Source organism: Podarcis filfolensis (assembly GCF_964270895.1).
Source record: "Podarcis filfolensis genome assembly, chromosome: 6".
Lineage (NCBI taxonomy): Eukaryota > Metazoa > Chordata > Lepidosauria > Squamata > Lacertidae > Podarcis > Podarcis filfolensis.
Window position 1 is genome coordinate 23,819,874 of NC_139609.1, and position 14,092 is coordinate 23,833,965.

Consider the following 14,092-nt stretch of genomic DNA (forward strand, 5'->3'; position numbering starts at 1 on the left):
TCCTACTTTTAGTTAAGTATTTTATTTGTTTATTTATTTACTTGATTGAGGGGGAGCAGCTGCCCACCCCCCCGCCCCCCTGACCAAGCCCATGAGCGACTTCCACCTTGTTGGATTGGGGCATTTTGGTGCACCCACCTTGGGCATTTTCAGGCAAGGAGATCACTTCATGATTGTTAATTGACAGCTTTCAATATAAGGACAGCACCTGCCCCCTCCCTCTCTTAGGAAAAGCCATGTACTGCATCCCTCCTATTTTGTACCTTTCTCAACTCCGTTGCCACGACGCTTTGCGTTTACAAGGACAGGTTTCTGGAGGTGGGGGAACCCTATGGCAAAAATACACTAGAGAATCGGCACAGTAATATGATGAAGACTCTGTTGCCAAGGAGCAGAATGTTTTAAGCAAGAGCGTGGTTTTTTCCTCCCCATATTGCAACTAAAGATTTGATCTAAAATTAGATTTTTATTTTTTTATTTTTTTTTTTAAAAAGGGGGGAAAGGAGGAAATAAACCAACCACATCCTCACGGAGGGGAGTCAGAGGAAATGGAAGTAGATGTGAGCAAAGGAATTTCTTCTCCATCCTGGAAATCAGTGCTACAGGAGAGGTCCAGGAAGAGACCAGAGGGGGGTGATTTGAGAACTCCGGTGGGTGGCGATGGAGGCAGGGGGAGAGAGATCTGTCTCTGTAATTGCAGGCTTTTCAGTGCAAGCTGGGTTCTTTCTTTTTCTTTTCCCCCTCCCCTCCCCTCCCTCTCTCCTGCTCTCGCAAGCCTGAAACCTGCTGAATAATTCATAAAGATGAGAAGCGCCGAATTTCCCCAGGCTGATAATACGGTGTGCATGCTGTAAAGCGAGAGAAGATGCTCCACGTCTTCAGATGAGCTGCTGTTGCTCTTGAGGCCGTTGCCCAGAGGGTGCTGGGACTCCTGGTATTTCCACAGCTGAGGCTTCTTTTTTTCTGCCTTGCTTGCTTCCTCGCTCGCCTGCCTGTCTTTGGGCACTCGTTGCTGGCTGCACTCGACCAGGAGAATCTAACTTTGCTGCAGTCATGGAGATTTGGAGGCAAGCTCTGGATTTCGCCTTCCTTCTGCTTGCCTGGCTTGCAAACACCAGCCTTGGATCCATCGGCAAGCTTCTTCTTTTGTGATCTGGCATACTTGCAGCCTCCTCTGTGTAGAAATACGGTGAAGAAGACTCACGTATCCCTTCTTTCACCTCTGCCAACAACTGACTCTGGAGACCTGTCACGATCTGAGAAGTTGGTGTTTTTCCATGAGATCCAGTCTTGCTCTTTGCCTGTTTTGGAGATCACCGTCTACATTCTGGGACGTCATGTATGTTTGGTACTTTTCTGACGATCTGCTTTGGCTCCTGCTGTGTTCTGCCTGGTCTAGGAGATTTTCCTGGATTTCTTCCTGGCTCAGCTTAGCCTTCTCCAGAACTGAGCAGTGCTGAGGTTGGTCTGGAGAGCCTCATTTGTGTGCCACACAATGCCCAATATCTCCTTCTCCTCTTCTTCCTCCTTCTCCTCCTGGAGCTCTAGATCCTTGCAACAACTGCTTTGCGAAGAAGACTCCCTGGGGACGAGGATCTCTTTGTCTCTCTTCTACTTGCTGCTAGCCATCTACGGGACCATATCCAACATCATGGTCATCTACCTGGTCTTCACCTTCAGGAAACTACGCACCACCAGCAACGCTTTCATTGTCAACGGTTGCGTTGCGGACCTGAGTGTCTGTGGCCTTTGGATGCCGCAAGAAGCGGTGCAGGGACTGCTCTCTTCCGGGTCCCCGACAGTGCGGTCAGAAGGGTACCGCTTGCTCCGTGCTGGGCTGGTGGGCCTTGGGCTCATCGTCTCACTGCTCTCCCACCTGCTGGTGGCCCTCAACCGCTATGTCCTCATCACCAAGCTGCCCATCACGTACCAGGCGGTTTACCAGAGGAAGCACACGGCCTGGATGATCAGCTTGTCCTGGGGGCTGGCCCTCCTCCTTGCCTCCATCCCCCCAGGACTGCAGATGTGGCAACCCAGCCGGCAGGAGTCTAGAAACGGCACCAGTACCAAGAGCTCGAACTACGTGGGCCTTCTGGTAGCCCTGGCTGTCCTCAGCCAGACAGTCCTCCTCCTCCACTGCTACATGGGGATTGTCAGGAGGGTGAGGGGCAGCGTCAAGCGCGTCAGCGTCCTCAACTTCCACCTGCTCCAGCAGCTCCCCTTCCCAGCAGCCCCGGCAGCTCCCCGCCGGGCCCGGCGCCTCAGCAGCATCTCCGTCTTGCTCCTCTGCCTCGCGTTCCTCCTGGCCACGCAGCCTCTGGTGTGGGTCAGCCTGCTGGGCTTTTTCTTCTGGCCCATGCCCCGGGGGCTGCAGATCGCCAGCTGGCTGCTCTTCTGCTCTCTCTCTGCCTTCAACCCGCTGCTCTATACGTGGAAGAACGAGGAGTTCCGCCGCTGTGCCCGCTTAGTGCTACCCGGAGGGGAAAACCCGGCGGTGGCGGTAGCTGCCGCCGCAGCCACTACTGCCCTCCCTACAGTGTCTCTTCCCTCTCAGGAGCCATCGCAGCTGGGGACCAAGGTGGAAAGTCTAGGCAGCTTAGTGCTTCACTAAATCTGCACGCTCTTAGGTGAAAAGGTGTTGGGAGACATTAGCCTTGGACTCAGGCAGGGGTCAGCAAAGTTTTTGTGGCTTGGGCCGGTTCATGGTCCCTCAGACGCCGCGGTGGGCCGGAGTGTGTGTGCGTGCGTGTGCGCATGCACGCTCAAATGCTATTTCCGGCACTCCTTCCTGTGCGGAGGAGGGGTGCACAGCTTCCCATTGGCTGCAGGAACTTCCTGCAGCCAATGGGAAGCCAGCCAGAGTCGTGGAAGGCAGTCCCCACTCTGCTCTGCACCCGTTTAGTGAGGCGCAAAGGAGCTGACCAAGCGGCGGCAGGGGTCCCCGAGTGGGCGGTGGGGGTCCATGAGCCGATTAAACGATCCCCACGGGCCACTTGTGACCCATGGGCCTTAGGTTGCTGACCCCTGGACTCAGGTATCACATGTGGGCTGTTGTCAGCAGGTGGGGATGTTGTCCTTTACAGAGGTTGCTTCCAGATAACCTGCTTAGCCATCATTTACGTTGATTCGTTCGCACAAAGTCCACAGGGAGGTTAGATGATGCTAGCTATTTATTGAGCGTCCTTTCCAATTGGTTTGCAGTGAGGTCAGGTGACCTCATGCTGGGCAAGTGTCACGCCAAACTTTCTGGTGCCACTGTCCTCATGGCAAAAAAAGTTCCCTTTGGGAGAGCAAGTGGTTTAGTTGCTCAATATCCATTTTTAATGGTACAACCTGAATTTGCCTGGACGGGACGAAATCCCATCTGAAAATAGCAACTGTCTGGAAATGCCCTTATTAGATTTCCCCCCCAGAAATGGGAAGTCTGGATTAAACAGGGCATGGCCGGGGGCGGGGAGGAGGATACAACTGAGGCTGCATGCACGAAGAGCGGCAATCCCATAATAAGCAGCCATTTGGAAGCACCCACCAAATGACTCACTGAGCTACACGGTACTCCACTCCCTACGGAGAGGCTTTTAAAAAATAAAATAATGCACAGACACTTGTCAGCTTTAAAATGTATATATTTGTATCAAATCTCTTTCACACTTTGTGGAGCTTTTCAGAAAAAACTCAGTGCAGTCAAGCAGATGAAAAGGTCTGATTATATACCTCAATTTTTGGCCTCTCCATGTCTTCACTGTTTCGCCTGAATGTTTTGCATTCCGTCTTGGCTTTTACAAACTACCAACGGAGAAGACTGGCTTGTAAAGGAGAGATTGCCTTAGCCGATGGATAAAGAGCACACGGTGGCCATGGATAAGGTGCAAAGGATCTTTCTGAAAGATTTTGGAAAACAGAGGGAAAGACTTTCCGTCTGAGCCATTGGAAACCTATCACCAGAGGCAGACAAGGCTTCACTTCTTAGAGAATCTTGGGCATTAATGCAGCAGATACATCACTTAAAGTACATCCCCCACCCCAAAGACTTCTGGGAACTGTGGTTTCTTAAGGATGCTGGGCTATGTAGTTCTGTGAGAGGCAAACTACATTTCCCATGATTATTTGGGGATGTTTTTCAATGTACGCTGGTGCTGTCTTTCTGCTTGGTTTACGAACGGTGGACTTTTGGGGGGGGGCACACCCAAGGCAGAAGTAATCTGCCCCTCAGTTCGTAATTATCCAAAGCAAGTGAGCTAGGGCAAATGTCTCCCCTTTTTAGGGTTGAGAACTCCCCATGATGAGAAACGACGGCAGAGAGCACAGAGGGGGGAGTTAAGGCAGCTGCTGTGAGGGCCTAAATTCTCCAACCAAACAGCTCACTGGGCAACCTGTGTGCAAGTAGCCATTTTGGGTTGTATCCGACTCTACTTACGATAGACCCAACTGGAATGAACGAACTGAAGTGAGTCATGCCCATTAATTTCAATGGGTCGACTGTGAATGGCTAGCGTTGAACGCACTCCTACAAGCTTAACCTACCTCATGAAAGGGGTTGTGTATGTGTGACAGGTGCCCTTAGGGCGTGAGGAAATGGCAACAGTGAACAGAGAGGTTCTGTTCATAGAAGAGGAGGGTCTCTCCTAGGATCCCATCAGTGGAAGTAAAGGTTCCCAATCTCATGAGCGATGGCTCAACCCTAGGAGTTGGGTGGATGGGGGGTTCAGTCTAATTTGCATTTAAAGGTGAAGCTTCCCTCGTTCACACTTCCCAGTACAATAAGTGGACCAAAGCACTTCTCTCAATTCTGCAGTGGTGTTTTCCAGGCAAATAATGTGTACTAAAATGCATATATTATGGAGAAATGTACGTAAAGATGCATATATTGATGACAATGGCATACCTCCTTCCAAAATCATTACATTAGAGGGAAACGGCTTGCCGGAAAAGGTATATATATTAAATAAAATTGCATACGAAACTTGTGTTAGGAGAAATTCCTCTAAGAACATGGGCGAATTTTCATGACGACTTTTTTTAAAAAAAATCACAAACTAATATGTTTTCATGTTTAGCTTTGTAAAAATCATACAAAATCCAATAAAAATGATATTTTTAAAAGACTAAAAAGAAAAGAAATGTGGAGAACTGCTCAAGATTGAAAAAATGAGAAAGAGAAAAATCAAAATGGACTCTTTCCTCATCCCTGATGTCCCTGAATGCAGTCATTCACTTCCAGCCATTTTATGGAACGGCAGCCGTTTTTTAATGGGCAGGAAAACTAAAGCACTGCCATATCCTGAAGCTGTTGACCTAAAACATTGCCAGACTTCAGCACTCACTATTCCTGACCATGCTGGCGAGGGCTGATGGGAGTTGGGCGTCCAAACCATTGAGAACCACCATGTTGGGGAAGGCCGCTGTAATGTTACAGTCCCAGGCTTGCACAAATATGCCTATGCTGTAGTAATGATGAAACCCCTACTGCTAGCTAGCTTTCTTGTGGAGATCTTGGAAGGAATGGAGCTGTGTGGCCAATACACTCTTGGTCCCTGGATCACAGGAGAGAGAGAACAGAGTGGCTTCTGGCTGAGTCTATGAACGTTGACCAAACTTGGTCTACATTACATTGGTTGTGGTAGCTAACATGAAGTTCTCCAGATGTTCCTGGACTCCAGCTCCCGCCAGCCCCAAGCCAGCATGGCCAAAGGCCAAAGGCCAAAGATAATGAGAGTTGTACTCCAACAACATCTGGAGAGCACAGCATTGCCTACTCTTAATAAAGGTAAAAAGGTAAAGGAACCCTGGACGGTTAAGTCCAGTCAAAGGTGACTATGGGGTTGCGGTGCTCATCTCCCTTTCAGGGAGCCAGTGTTTGTCCACAGACAGCTTTCCAGGTCATGTGGCCAGCATGACTGAAGAAGAGTTTGGATTTGATATCCCGCTTTATCACTACCCGAAGGAGTCTCAAAGCTAATAACATTCTCCTTTCCCTTTGTCCCCCACAACAAACACTCTGTGAGGTGAGTGGGGCTGAGAGACTTCAAAGAAGTGTGACTGGCCCAAGGTCACCCAGCAGCTGCATGTGGAGGAGCGGGGAATCAAACCCAGTTCACCAGATTACGAGTCCACTGCTCTTAACCACTACACCATACTGGCTCTTCTGGCGCAACGGAACACCATGACAGAAACCAGAGTGCACGGAAACACCATTTACCTTCCCGCCACAGCGGTACCTATTTATCTACTTGCACTGGTGTGCTTTCGAACTGCTAGGTTGGCAGGAGCTGGGACAGAGCAATGGGAGCTAACCCCTTCGCAGGGATTCAAACTGCCGACCTTCTGATCGGCAAGCCCAAGAGGCTCAGTGGTTTAGACCACAATGCCACCCACATCCCTTTACCTACTCCTAATAGAAAACGTTGATGCAGGTTTCTACAGAATATTTTCCCCGGCACTGAGCCAAGATGGGATGGCCATCTGGCCCCTTCCATCCTATGACTCAGTGAACAATCTCCTTGAATAACAAGGGAGAACTATTTATACAGGTACAGATTTACCAGCTCTACCTATGAACAAAAGCAGGTTTCATCTTTCCTAATATGGAATTTTCCAGCCCGCTTGAATGTTGCTCTCTCTCTCCCCAGAATGCAGAGGCTGATGACAGCTGACAGTGGGTAGGCTGCTAAGTTAAGCCTCCAAGGGGGCACAATGTGAGCTAGTACTGAACACATGTCATTGTTTGTGCTGCAGCAGCAGATCTAAAAGGCAGAATTAACGTGCTGGGTACAAGGCTGTGCTCCCGTGCTTTCCGTGGGAAGGATTTGGGAGGGTCCAGCTTTGTGATCAGGCAAAGCCGTTATAGGATATACTTAAGTCGTCAAAATGCTTTTTAATATATTGTTTTCATATTTATTTTTTATTTGTTTTTAGGGCACAATATATCACCATAACAGTAAGAATTCCATATATACTTACCTAATATTGATATTAGGGAAGCGGGTGGCGCTGTGGGTTAAACCACAGAGCCTAGGGCTTGCCGATCAGAAGGTCGGTGGTTCGAATCCCCGGGACGGGGTGCTTGCTCGGTCCCTGCTCCTGCCAACCTAGCAGTTCGAAAGCACGTCAAAGTGCAAGTAGATAAATAGGTATAGCTCTGGCGGGAAGGTAAACGGCGTTTCCGTGCGCTGCTCTGGTTCGCCAGAAACGGCTTAGCCATGCTGGCCACATGACCCGGAAGCTGTACGCCGGCTCCCTCGGCCAATAAAGCGAGATGAGTGCCGCAACCCCAGAGTCGGTCACGACTGGACCTAATGGTCAGGGGTCCCTTTAACATTACCTTTAATATTGATATTATCCAAATAGATGTATTATTATTTCTAATGCACTTATATAACTCTCATTTCCCCCCCTCCCCCCTCAACCTACTGTATTTTGTATAAATGAGTTCCAAATTTCATTATACTTGGTCATGAAAAGTCTCCATCTATAAGCAATCCGCTTCTATGTGGAAACTGCAGTCAGGCCTTGAGTCCATTGAATAAATGGAGCTGTACATTTATTGTCCCAACACAGCAGTATCAGTCTTTTGGCCATAGTGTGGGCACAGAGATATGTTGCCCCCTTGTCAGATTCCCTATAGCTCAAAAGAATATTATCCTTTGAAAATGTTAGCCTTTTTTCGCACAGAAGCAAAGATTCTTCAAGGCTTGGGAGAACCCTGTCTTGTGTTGCAATATTGCAGTGATAACACTAAATTTTGCAATTAATACGTTTCATTCTACTGCATTGCCGTTCCAACCTAATTGCCAACTTAATCTCAGAGCAATTTCAAAAACCATGGCACTCAAATAAAGTATTTGGAGACTCGGGATCTCTGGGTGCTTTTTAAGGTTGCATGGAGCATAGGACAGGCAAATATTCAGAAATATTCTGCTTGATCCACACTTTCTAGGCACAGGGGTGAGTGGTTCTCCCGTTGTCCTGCTCCTTTCCCAGGGAAAACCCAGTCTTTAGTGATAAATTGGAACAGACGGCAATCCATAGGAAACCCGAATTGCCGTTTGCTCCGATTGAGCACTTAAGAGCAGTTTTCCCCCGAGGTAAGCAGCGGCACAAGAGGAACTGTAGATAGGCACAAAGAGTGAGCAGGGGGAAATGGGCGTTCAGAGGCTTTTCAGAGGGTGCCCCCCCACTTTTCGCAATTTCATTTATGGGGGGGGCAACGTAACCCCCATGTAAGTGAGGCAACACCTATATTCAAATGTGTTGATATCCATGATTAGCTGCCTTTTAATAGCCTGTTACTTTGACATAAACCAGAAAGAGGTGCTTCCAAGCTTCTCCAGGTGACTTTCTTGAGCATCCATCCAGATTTCCTTGCATAAAGCTTGCACAGAGGTTAGATAGTGTGCAGTCTATAAAGAGCAATCATTCTGATTTGTTTCGGGGTGGTATTTACATGACCATGGCTATTCATCTTGATTTGCTTGCATGGAAGTTTTGCACTTTCCCATTACAGTCATACCTTGGATCCCAAACACCTTGGAAGTCAAACTTTTTGGTTCCTGAACGCCGCAATAAGAAGCCGTGCCTTGGTTTTGGAAGTCAAACGGATTTCCAGAATGGATTCCATTTGACTTCCGAGGTATGACCGTAACTGGTTGGTTAGCCCACATTTTTTTAGTCTATATTTCTCTGTCACTTTTCTAACTGCAAAAGAAATGTGTTGCTTCTTCTGAAGTTGATTTGTTGCACCAAAGCATTTCAACTGCGCAAACCTATGCAACTGAATCCCTACTGCAAAACATTGACAGTCTGGAGGCAACTCCAGATGCAGACAGAGTTGGGGGTGCTGCATCCTTCGCCTTGCCTTGGGAAATGTACAGTATGTCTAAAGGTTTTCCTTTCCTGTCTCTGTTCTTCACAGTACAGCATCTAAAAGGATTTGGGAATCAAAGTAGATAGAGATAGAGAGATACAGAAATAGAGAGATAGAGATAGAGATAGAGATAGAGATAGAGATAGAGAGAGAGAGAGAGAGAGAGAGAGAGAGAGAGAGAGAGAGAGATAGCCTTTAAAAAAAATTCTATAAAATGCCATCCTTTTTCTTGGAGGCTGTTTTTAAAGAATGTGCACTTTCAAAGAAACAAACAAATGGAAACCTAAGCAAAATCTCACCCGTTTTCAATGTCAAGCTGTAACCGTACTTCAAAGTTGGCAGTAAACAACCAAGCATCTGCTCAGAACTCGATATTTAGCAGAGTCGTGACAGCTCTCATCCTCTGTTAACTAGTTACACATCATGCATTTCCAGTTTTATCTAATATCCACAGACATTCCAGGAACTATTGAAACTGATGTGTGTTGAATTTTGGGGTGGCCCTAGCCGTGAAAGGAACCAGAGTGGGAAGCCATTTTTTCTGATACTGCGGCTCCATTGTCCCATGTTGATGGTAACATTATGTGATAACTTGTCTGCATGAATCCAATGGCCTGGTTCCCAGGTCACTATAAGCTCCAGTTTATCTTAAACCATGGTTTAATTGTGAACATACTGCTCCCCTGCCAACACAGGTGGCGCTGTGGTCTAAACCACGAGCTTCTTGGACTTGCCAATCAGATGGTTGGCAGTTTGAATCCCTGTGATGGGGTGAGCTCCCATTGCTGTCCCAGCTCCTGCCAGCCTAGCAGTTCGAAAGCACGTCAAAGTGCAAGTAGATAAATAGGTACTGCTGCGACGGAAAGGTAAACGGTGTTTCCGTGCACTCTGGTTTCTGTCATGGTGTTCCATTGTGCCAGAAGTGGTTTAGTCATGCTGGCCACATGATCCGGAAAGCTGTCTGCGGATAAACACCAGCTCCTTCGGCCTGAAAGCAAGATGAGTGCTGAACAGCTTTTCTCCCTGTCTCAGATGTGTGATGCACATATGACTCAAATAAGCCAAATTGTGACTTCTCAGCTCATCTGAACCTAGACGGAGACATGTTTGTTTGTTTTGAACAAGCCACAAGTGGCAAGCCAGAAAGGTTTATGTCTGTATTATGGCTCATGGGCAATCACTTGTTTGAAACAAACGAACTATGGTTTGGGTTCAGATGACATGGCAAGCCATGGTATAGCTTGTCTGAATTGCGCAGGGACCCACATAGCAGGGAGAGGCACATTCATAACCATGGTTCAACACAATTTGCTGCTTATCATGACATGCAACCAAGACCATAATGTCCACTCAACTGCAATGCTTTTCCATTTACCCAGTTATGTAGTGTTGATATGTCACATGTTGTATATGGTGATATGAACACATGACAGATGGGGAGAAATTCTATTCAGTTTGCCTTTGAAGATCTACTTAATTTGCACTTTCAGAACAATTATTTATTAATCTATTTTATCAGATTTATATACTGCCCTTCATCATAAGATCTCAGGGCGGCTCACAGAATATGTGAACCGACACAGCCATTCTTTGAAATTTGCACTTCTCCAGATTTTGCAGTTCTCCAAACAAGTAATGTGTACAAAATGGCCGCTTAACGCCCTTCGCCAAACCTGATATTCAAACTAGCCAATCCATGGCGGCCTGGGGGACATGGTTTTGGGGAGTGGACCTGAGGGAAGCAGGCTTCACTCAGGTCCACCCGCCAGCCATTTACAAAAATGCATATACTGGGTAACGTGTACCATCACATGCATTATATTGGGGAAAATTGCTTTGCAATTTTTTGAACTCAAATGCTGTTAAATTGCATTTTTAAAAATCAGACTGGTGTGAAAATGTGGTGAACTGAATTTCAGGCTGGAAAAATTAGAAACGGGGAGAAACTGAAATGAACAGATTCACCCAGTCTTAGAATAGGCACCATTTCTGCAGCACAACATCATTTCTGAGGTGGCAGATTAAGTACGGGGTCGTTTATTTCCTCCTCCCCTCATTTGAACAGTACAGCGAACTGTTCAAGCATCCTGCACGATCAAAAGTGCGTATGTCAAAAATCGTTGCAGTCCTCTTGCCCAAAGTTGCCCATTGACCTCAGAAATGCAGCATAGAATCTGGTTTTCCCATTTTCTCCACGTAGCTAAATTCTGTAGCCTGAGGCTTGCTAGGAACTTTTATGACATGAAAGGAAGGAAGCCTGGCGTGTGGGCTTCTGACTCATTCAAAAGGGTAACAAAGACCCGCCGTGACATCAGAAGGCTGACGGTGAACAGAAATAAGAGTTTACTAGGTTTTGGGGCTCGCTTAGTGCCAGCAGGAACATGATGAGAAAGAAAAGTAAGGTTAAGCAGATGGAACAGAGGCAAAGAAGGAACCTTTGGTGACACATTCATTGTACAGGAGAGACCTCAGGTAGCATGTGAATCATAGATGCTTTTGTTAATACACAGAAGGCTTTTACTTCATTTTATGGAAGATAATGCATTAATATATAACCTATGATTCTAGGCTGCCTAAACCCGGCTGGTGGCCGATACTCCTGCCATTTACTGACAGGCCTAGAGAGAAATGAATTGCATTCGCGTAGTGGCAGCAATGGATCGCAGAATCCAATCCTTTCCATTATGGGGCAATGCGATAAGGCCAGAGTGTCTGCTCTACACCATAGAGTTGGGCTAGAGAGACACAAGCTGCTTGGCTTTCACCCAAAGTGGAATTTTTCATTTTACCCCTGCCTGAAAGCAAAAACAGCCTGCAAATTGGTTTTTAAATTTTCACACGAAACAAGGCGTGACATAGAAAGGCAACGAATTCCCGCCTTTGCTTGAACACTCCTCTGCTAAAAATCCAGTTCCGCTAATGTTTGTATTATTTGCTTCCTTCAAAATGCGGTAAACACATTTTGCCGCTCCCTGCCCATTTTTCTGAGTTCTCTCGTGATTGTGCCCTTGTTCCTTCCATCAGCTCCTTGGGCTCTCTAGACGATCTCGGGTCGTGGAAAAAGTAAATAACCCCTTCCCTTTACATAGGAACCGGTTCTAAGTGATCGGAATATCTTTGAGCCATGGAAGCTTTTTCTTGACATCTATAAGGAGTGAAGCTAGATGGTGCTGTTCCTCAGGCAGATTCCGCCTAGCAGGTTGGCTACGTTGAAATTGAGAAGTCATTTGTCTCTGGCATTTTTCTGGAGGTTGCTTTCTCTGTTCTTTTTTTAGAACAGACAAACCAACAGGCACATCTTAACACACAAAGCCACACACACAATACATCCATGACCATTGGCCATGCTGGCTGGGACCAATGGCTGCTGGTGGAAGACCACAGATTTGCTGCACCGGCTTTGCTCTTTGAAAGTTTAGGCCACAGTAAATTTTTGAAACTGAGTTAATTTAAATCAGTGGGATTTAAATTAAGCCACGACTAACATGACCTATTGATATTTGCACTATGGATTCAGTTAACTTGGTCTTGATTCAGCCATTAGTCTTTAAAGTAACACGAGATCTTATTTACTATGAATTATGCTTAGGCATAGGGACGCGGGTGGCACTGTGGGTTAAACCACAGAGCCTAGGACTTGCCGATCAGAAAGTCAGTGGTTCAAATCCCCACGATGGGTTGAGCTCCCATTGCTCGGTCCCTACTTCTGCCAACCTAGCAGTTCGAAAGCACGTCAAAGTGCAAGTAGATAAATAGGTACCGTTCCGGCGGGAAGGTAAACGCCGTTTCCGTGTGCTGCTCTGGTTCGCCAGAAGCGGCTTAGTCATGCTGGCCACATGACCGGGAAGCTGTACGCCGGCTCCCTCGGCCAATAAAGCGAGAAGAGCGCCGCAACCCCAGAGTCGGCCACGACTGGACCTAATGGTCAGGGGTCCCTTTACCTTTTATGCCTAGGCATGAGTGAGGTTGAGCTAAAAGAGACACATGCTTGAAACCTTAAATGAGTTATTTTAAAGAAGTTCAAGGAAGAAACGTTTTGTTCCCCTCCTGCCTCTTGCAGCCCATTGAAATCTTCTCAGTGTGGTCTACTGGATAGTGTGGAACAAGGTGCAGTGGGCTGCTGGGCAAAGAGGGAATTGCCCCCAAATCAGTCTTCACCCAATCCAATACTAGGTGATTCTCTGCTCCTGCAGAAGCGTCTTGCAGCCCACCCTACATTGCCCAGGACGGGCCCTTGACCCTTAGGATAGGAGCTTGGCTGCAGAGGAGAGGAGGGAACAGGAAACTTCTGTGAACTTTGAACAGACATGTGCTTATGGATGAAACATTGGCTGCTGCTCCAGCAGTGGGGCAAAATAAATACAAACTGAAATAGAAGGCATGGTAAATAATCTTTCTGGCTTTGATAATTCTGATAGGGTTGCCATACATAGTCAGGATTCGTCCGTCGAAATGGCGTCCGGGTGAAAGTATCAAATAGCGGCTAAAGTGTCCATGGAAATCTGGGCCTATGGCACCCCATATTGGAAGTGTTGATTTTTCGGCTCAACAACTTTGGCCAAAGAAAGAGAGACAAGGAAGAGGACAGGCAGACTGCATACCCGCCAACATTTTGAGTCCCGAAACCAGGTTGCGTGTCTTCCCGTTGGTGCTCCCATGTGACCCACACAAGATCACAGAGCCAAAAAAACATGCTTTCTGGGGGGTGCTGTGTGCTGTCACAGTGCCCCAAAACACACATTTTGGGGCATGGAGTGAGATTGCAGTCCTGAAAGTAGAGCTGTTTTGGGGCAAAATCATGGTGCCCCAAATGGCCACTGTGCTCTCGTGGGGGTGGGAAACGGGATGTCCCAGTTTTTCTGGGACACTTGCAGGATATGAGACTATCCGTCTAGTTTTCTTCAACGATTTCTGACAGGTCTGCATAAATTATATGGCTCCTCCTCACCAAGCCAAGCACACCTGACCAACCATGGATGGTGGCCCACACCAAGGTATCTAGAAGCCACCTTGTTTTTCTGCCTGTTGGGAATTGAAAAACAAACAAACAAAAAACAAGGGATGCTGTCATGCACCTAGAAGGCCATGTTATGTGGATGGTTGGCTGCCTTGGGGCTGGTGGACTCACAAGTTGTGCAGGCCAATCTATATTATTTTCTTCTGTAGTTTTTTTGACATAGCCATTGCTAGCAAATACTACCTGTGAGGCCCTAAATCTAAGCTCAGACT

The 14,092-nt window shown here is 47.2% G+C and overlaps 2 protein-coding genes across 7 annotated transcripts in view; both read left to right on the forward strand.

The window, feature by feature from the left end:
* The window catches only part of CDC14A (cell division cycle 14A), a 99,640-nt gene that overhangs the window by 69,544 nt on the left and 16,004 nt on the right, over positions 1–14,092 (forward strand). The gene's annotated exons all lie outside the window — the stretch shown is intronic.
* GPR88 (G protein-coupled receptor 88) lies at positions 75–2,923 on the forward strand. The gene has a single exon (XM_083620159.1). The coding sequence runs from the start codon at positions 1,496–1,498 to the stop codon at positions 2,609–2,611; it is 1,116 nt and encodes a 371-aa protein (XP_083476285.1). The 5' UTR covers positions 75–1,495; the 3' UTR covers positions 2,612–2,923.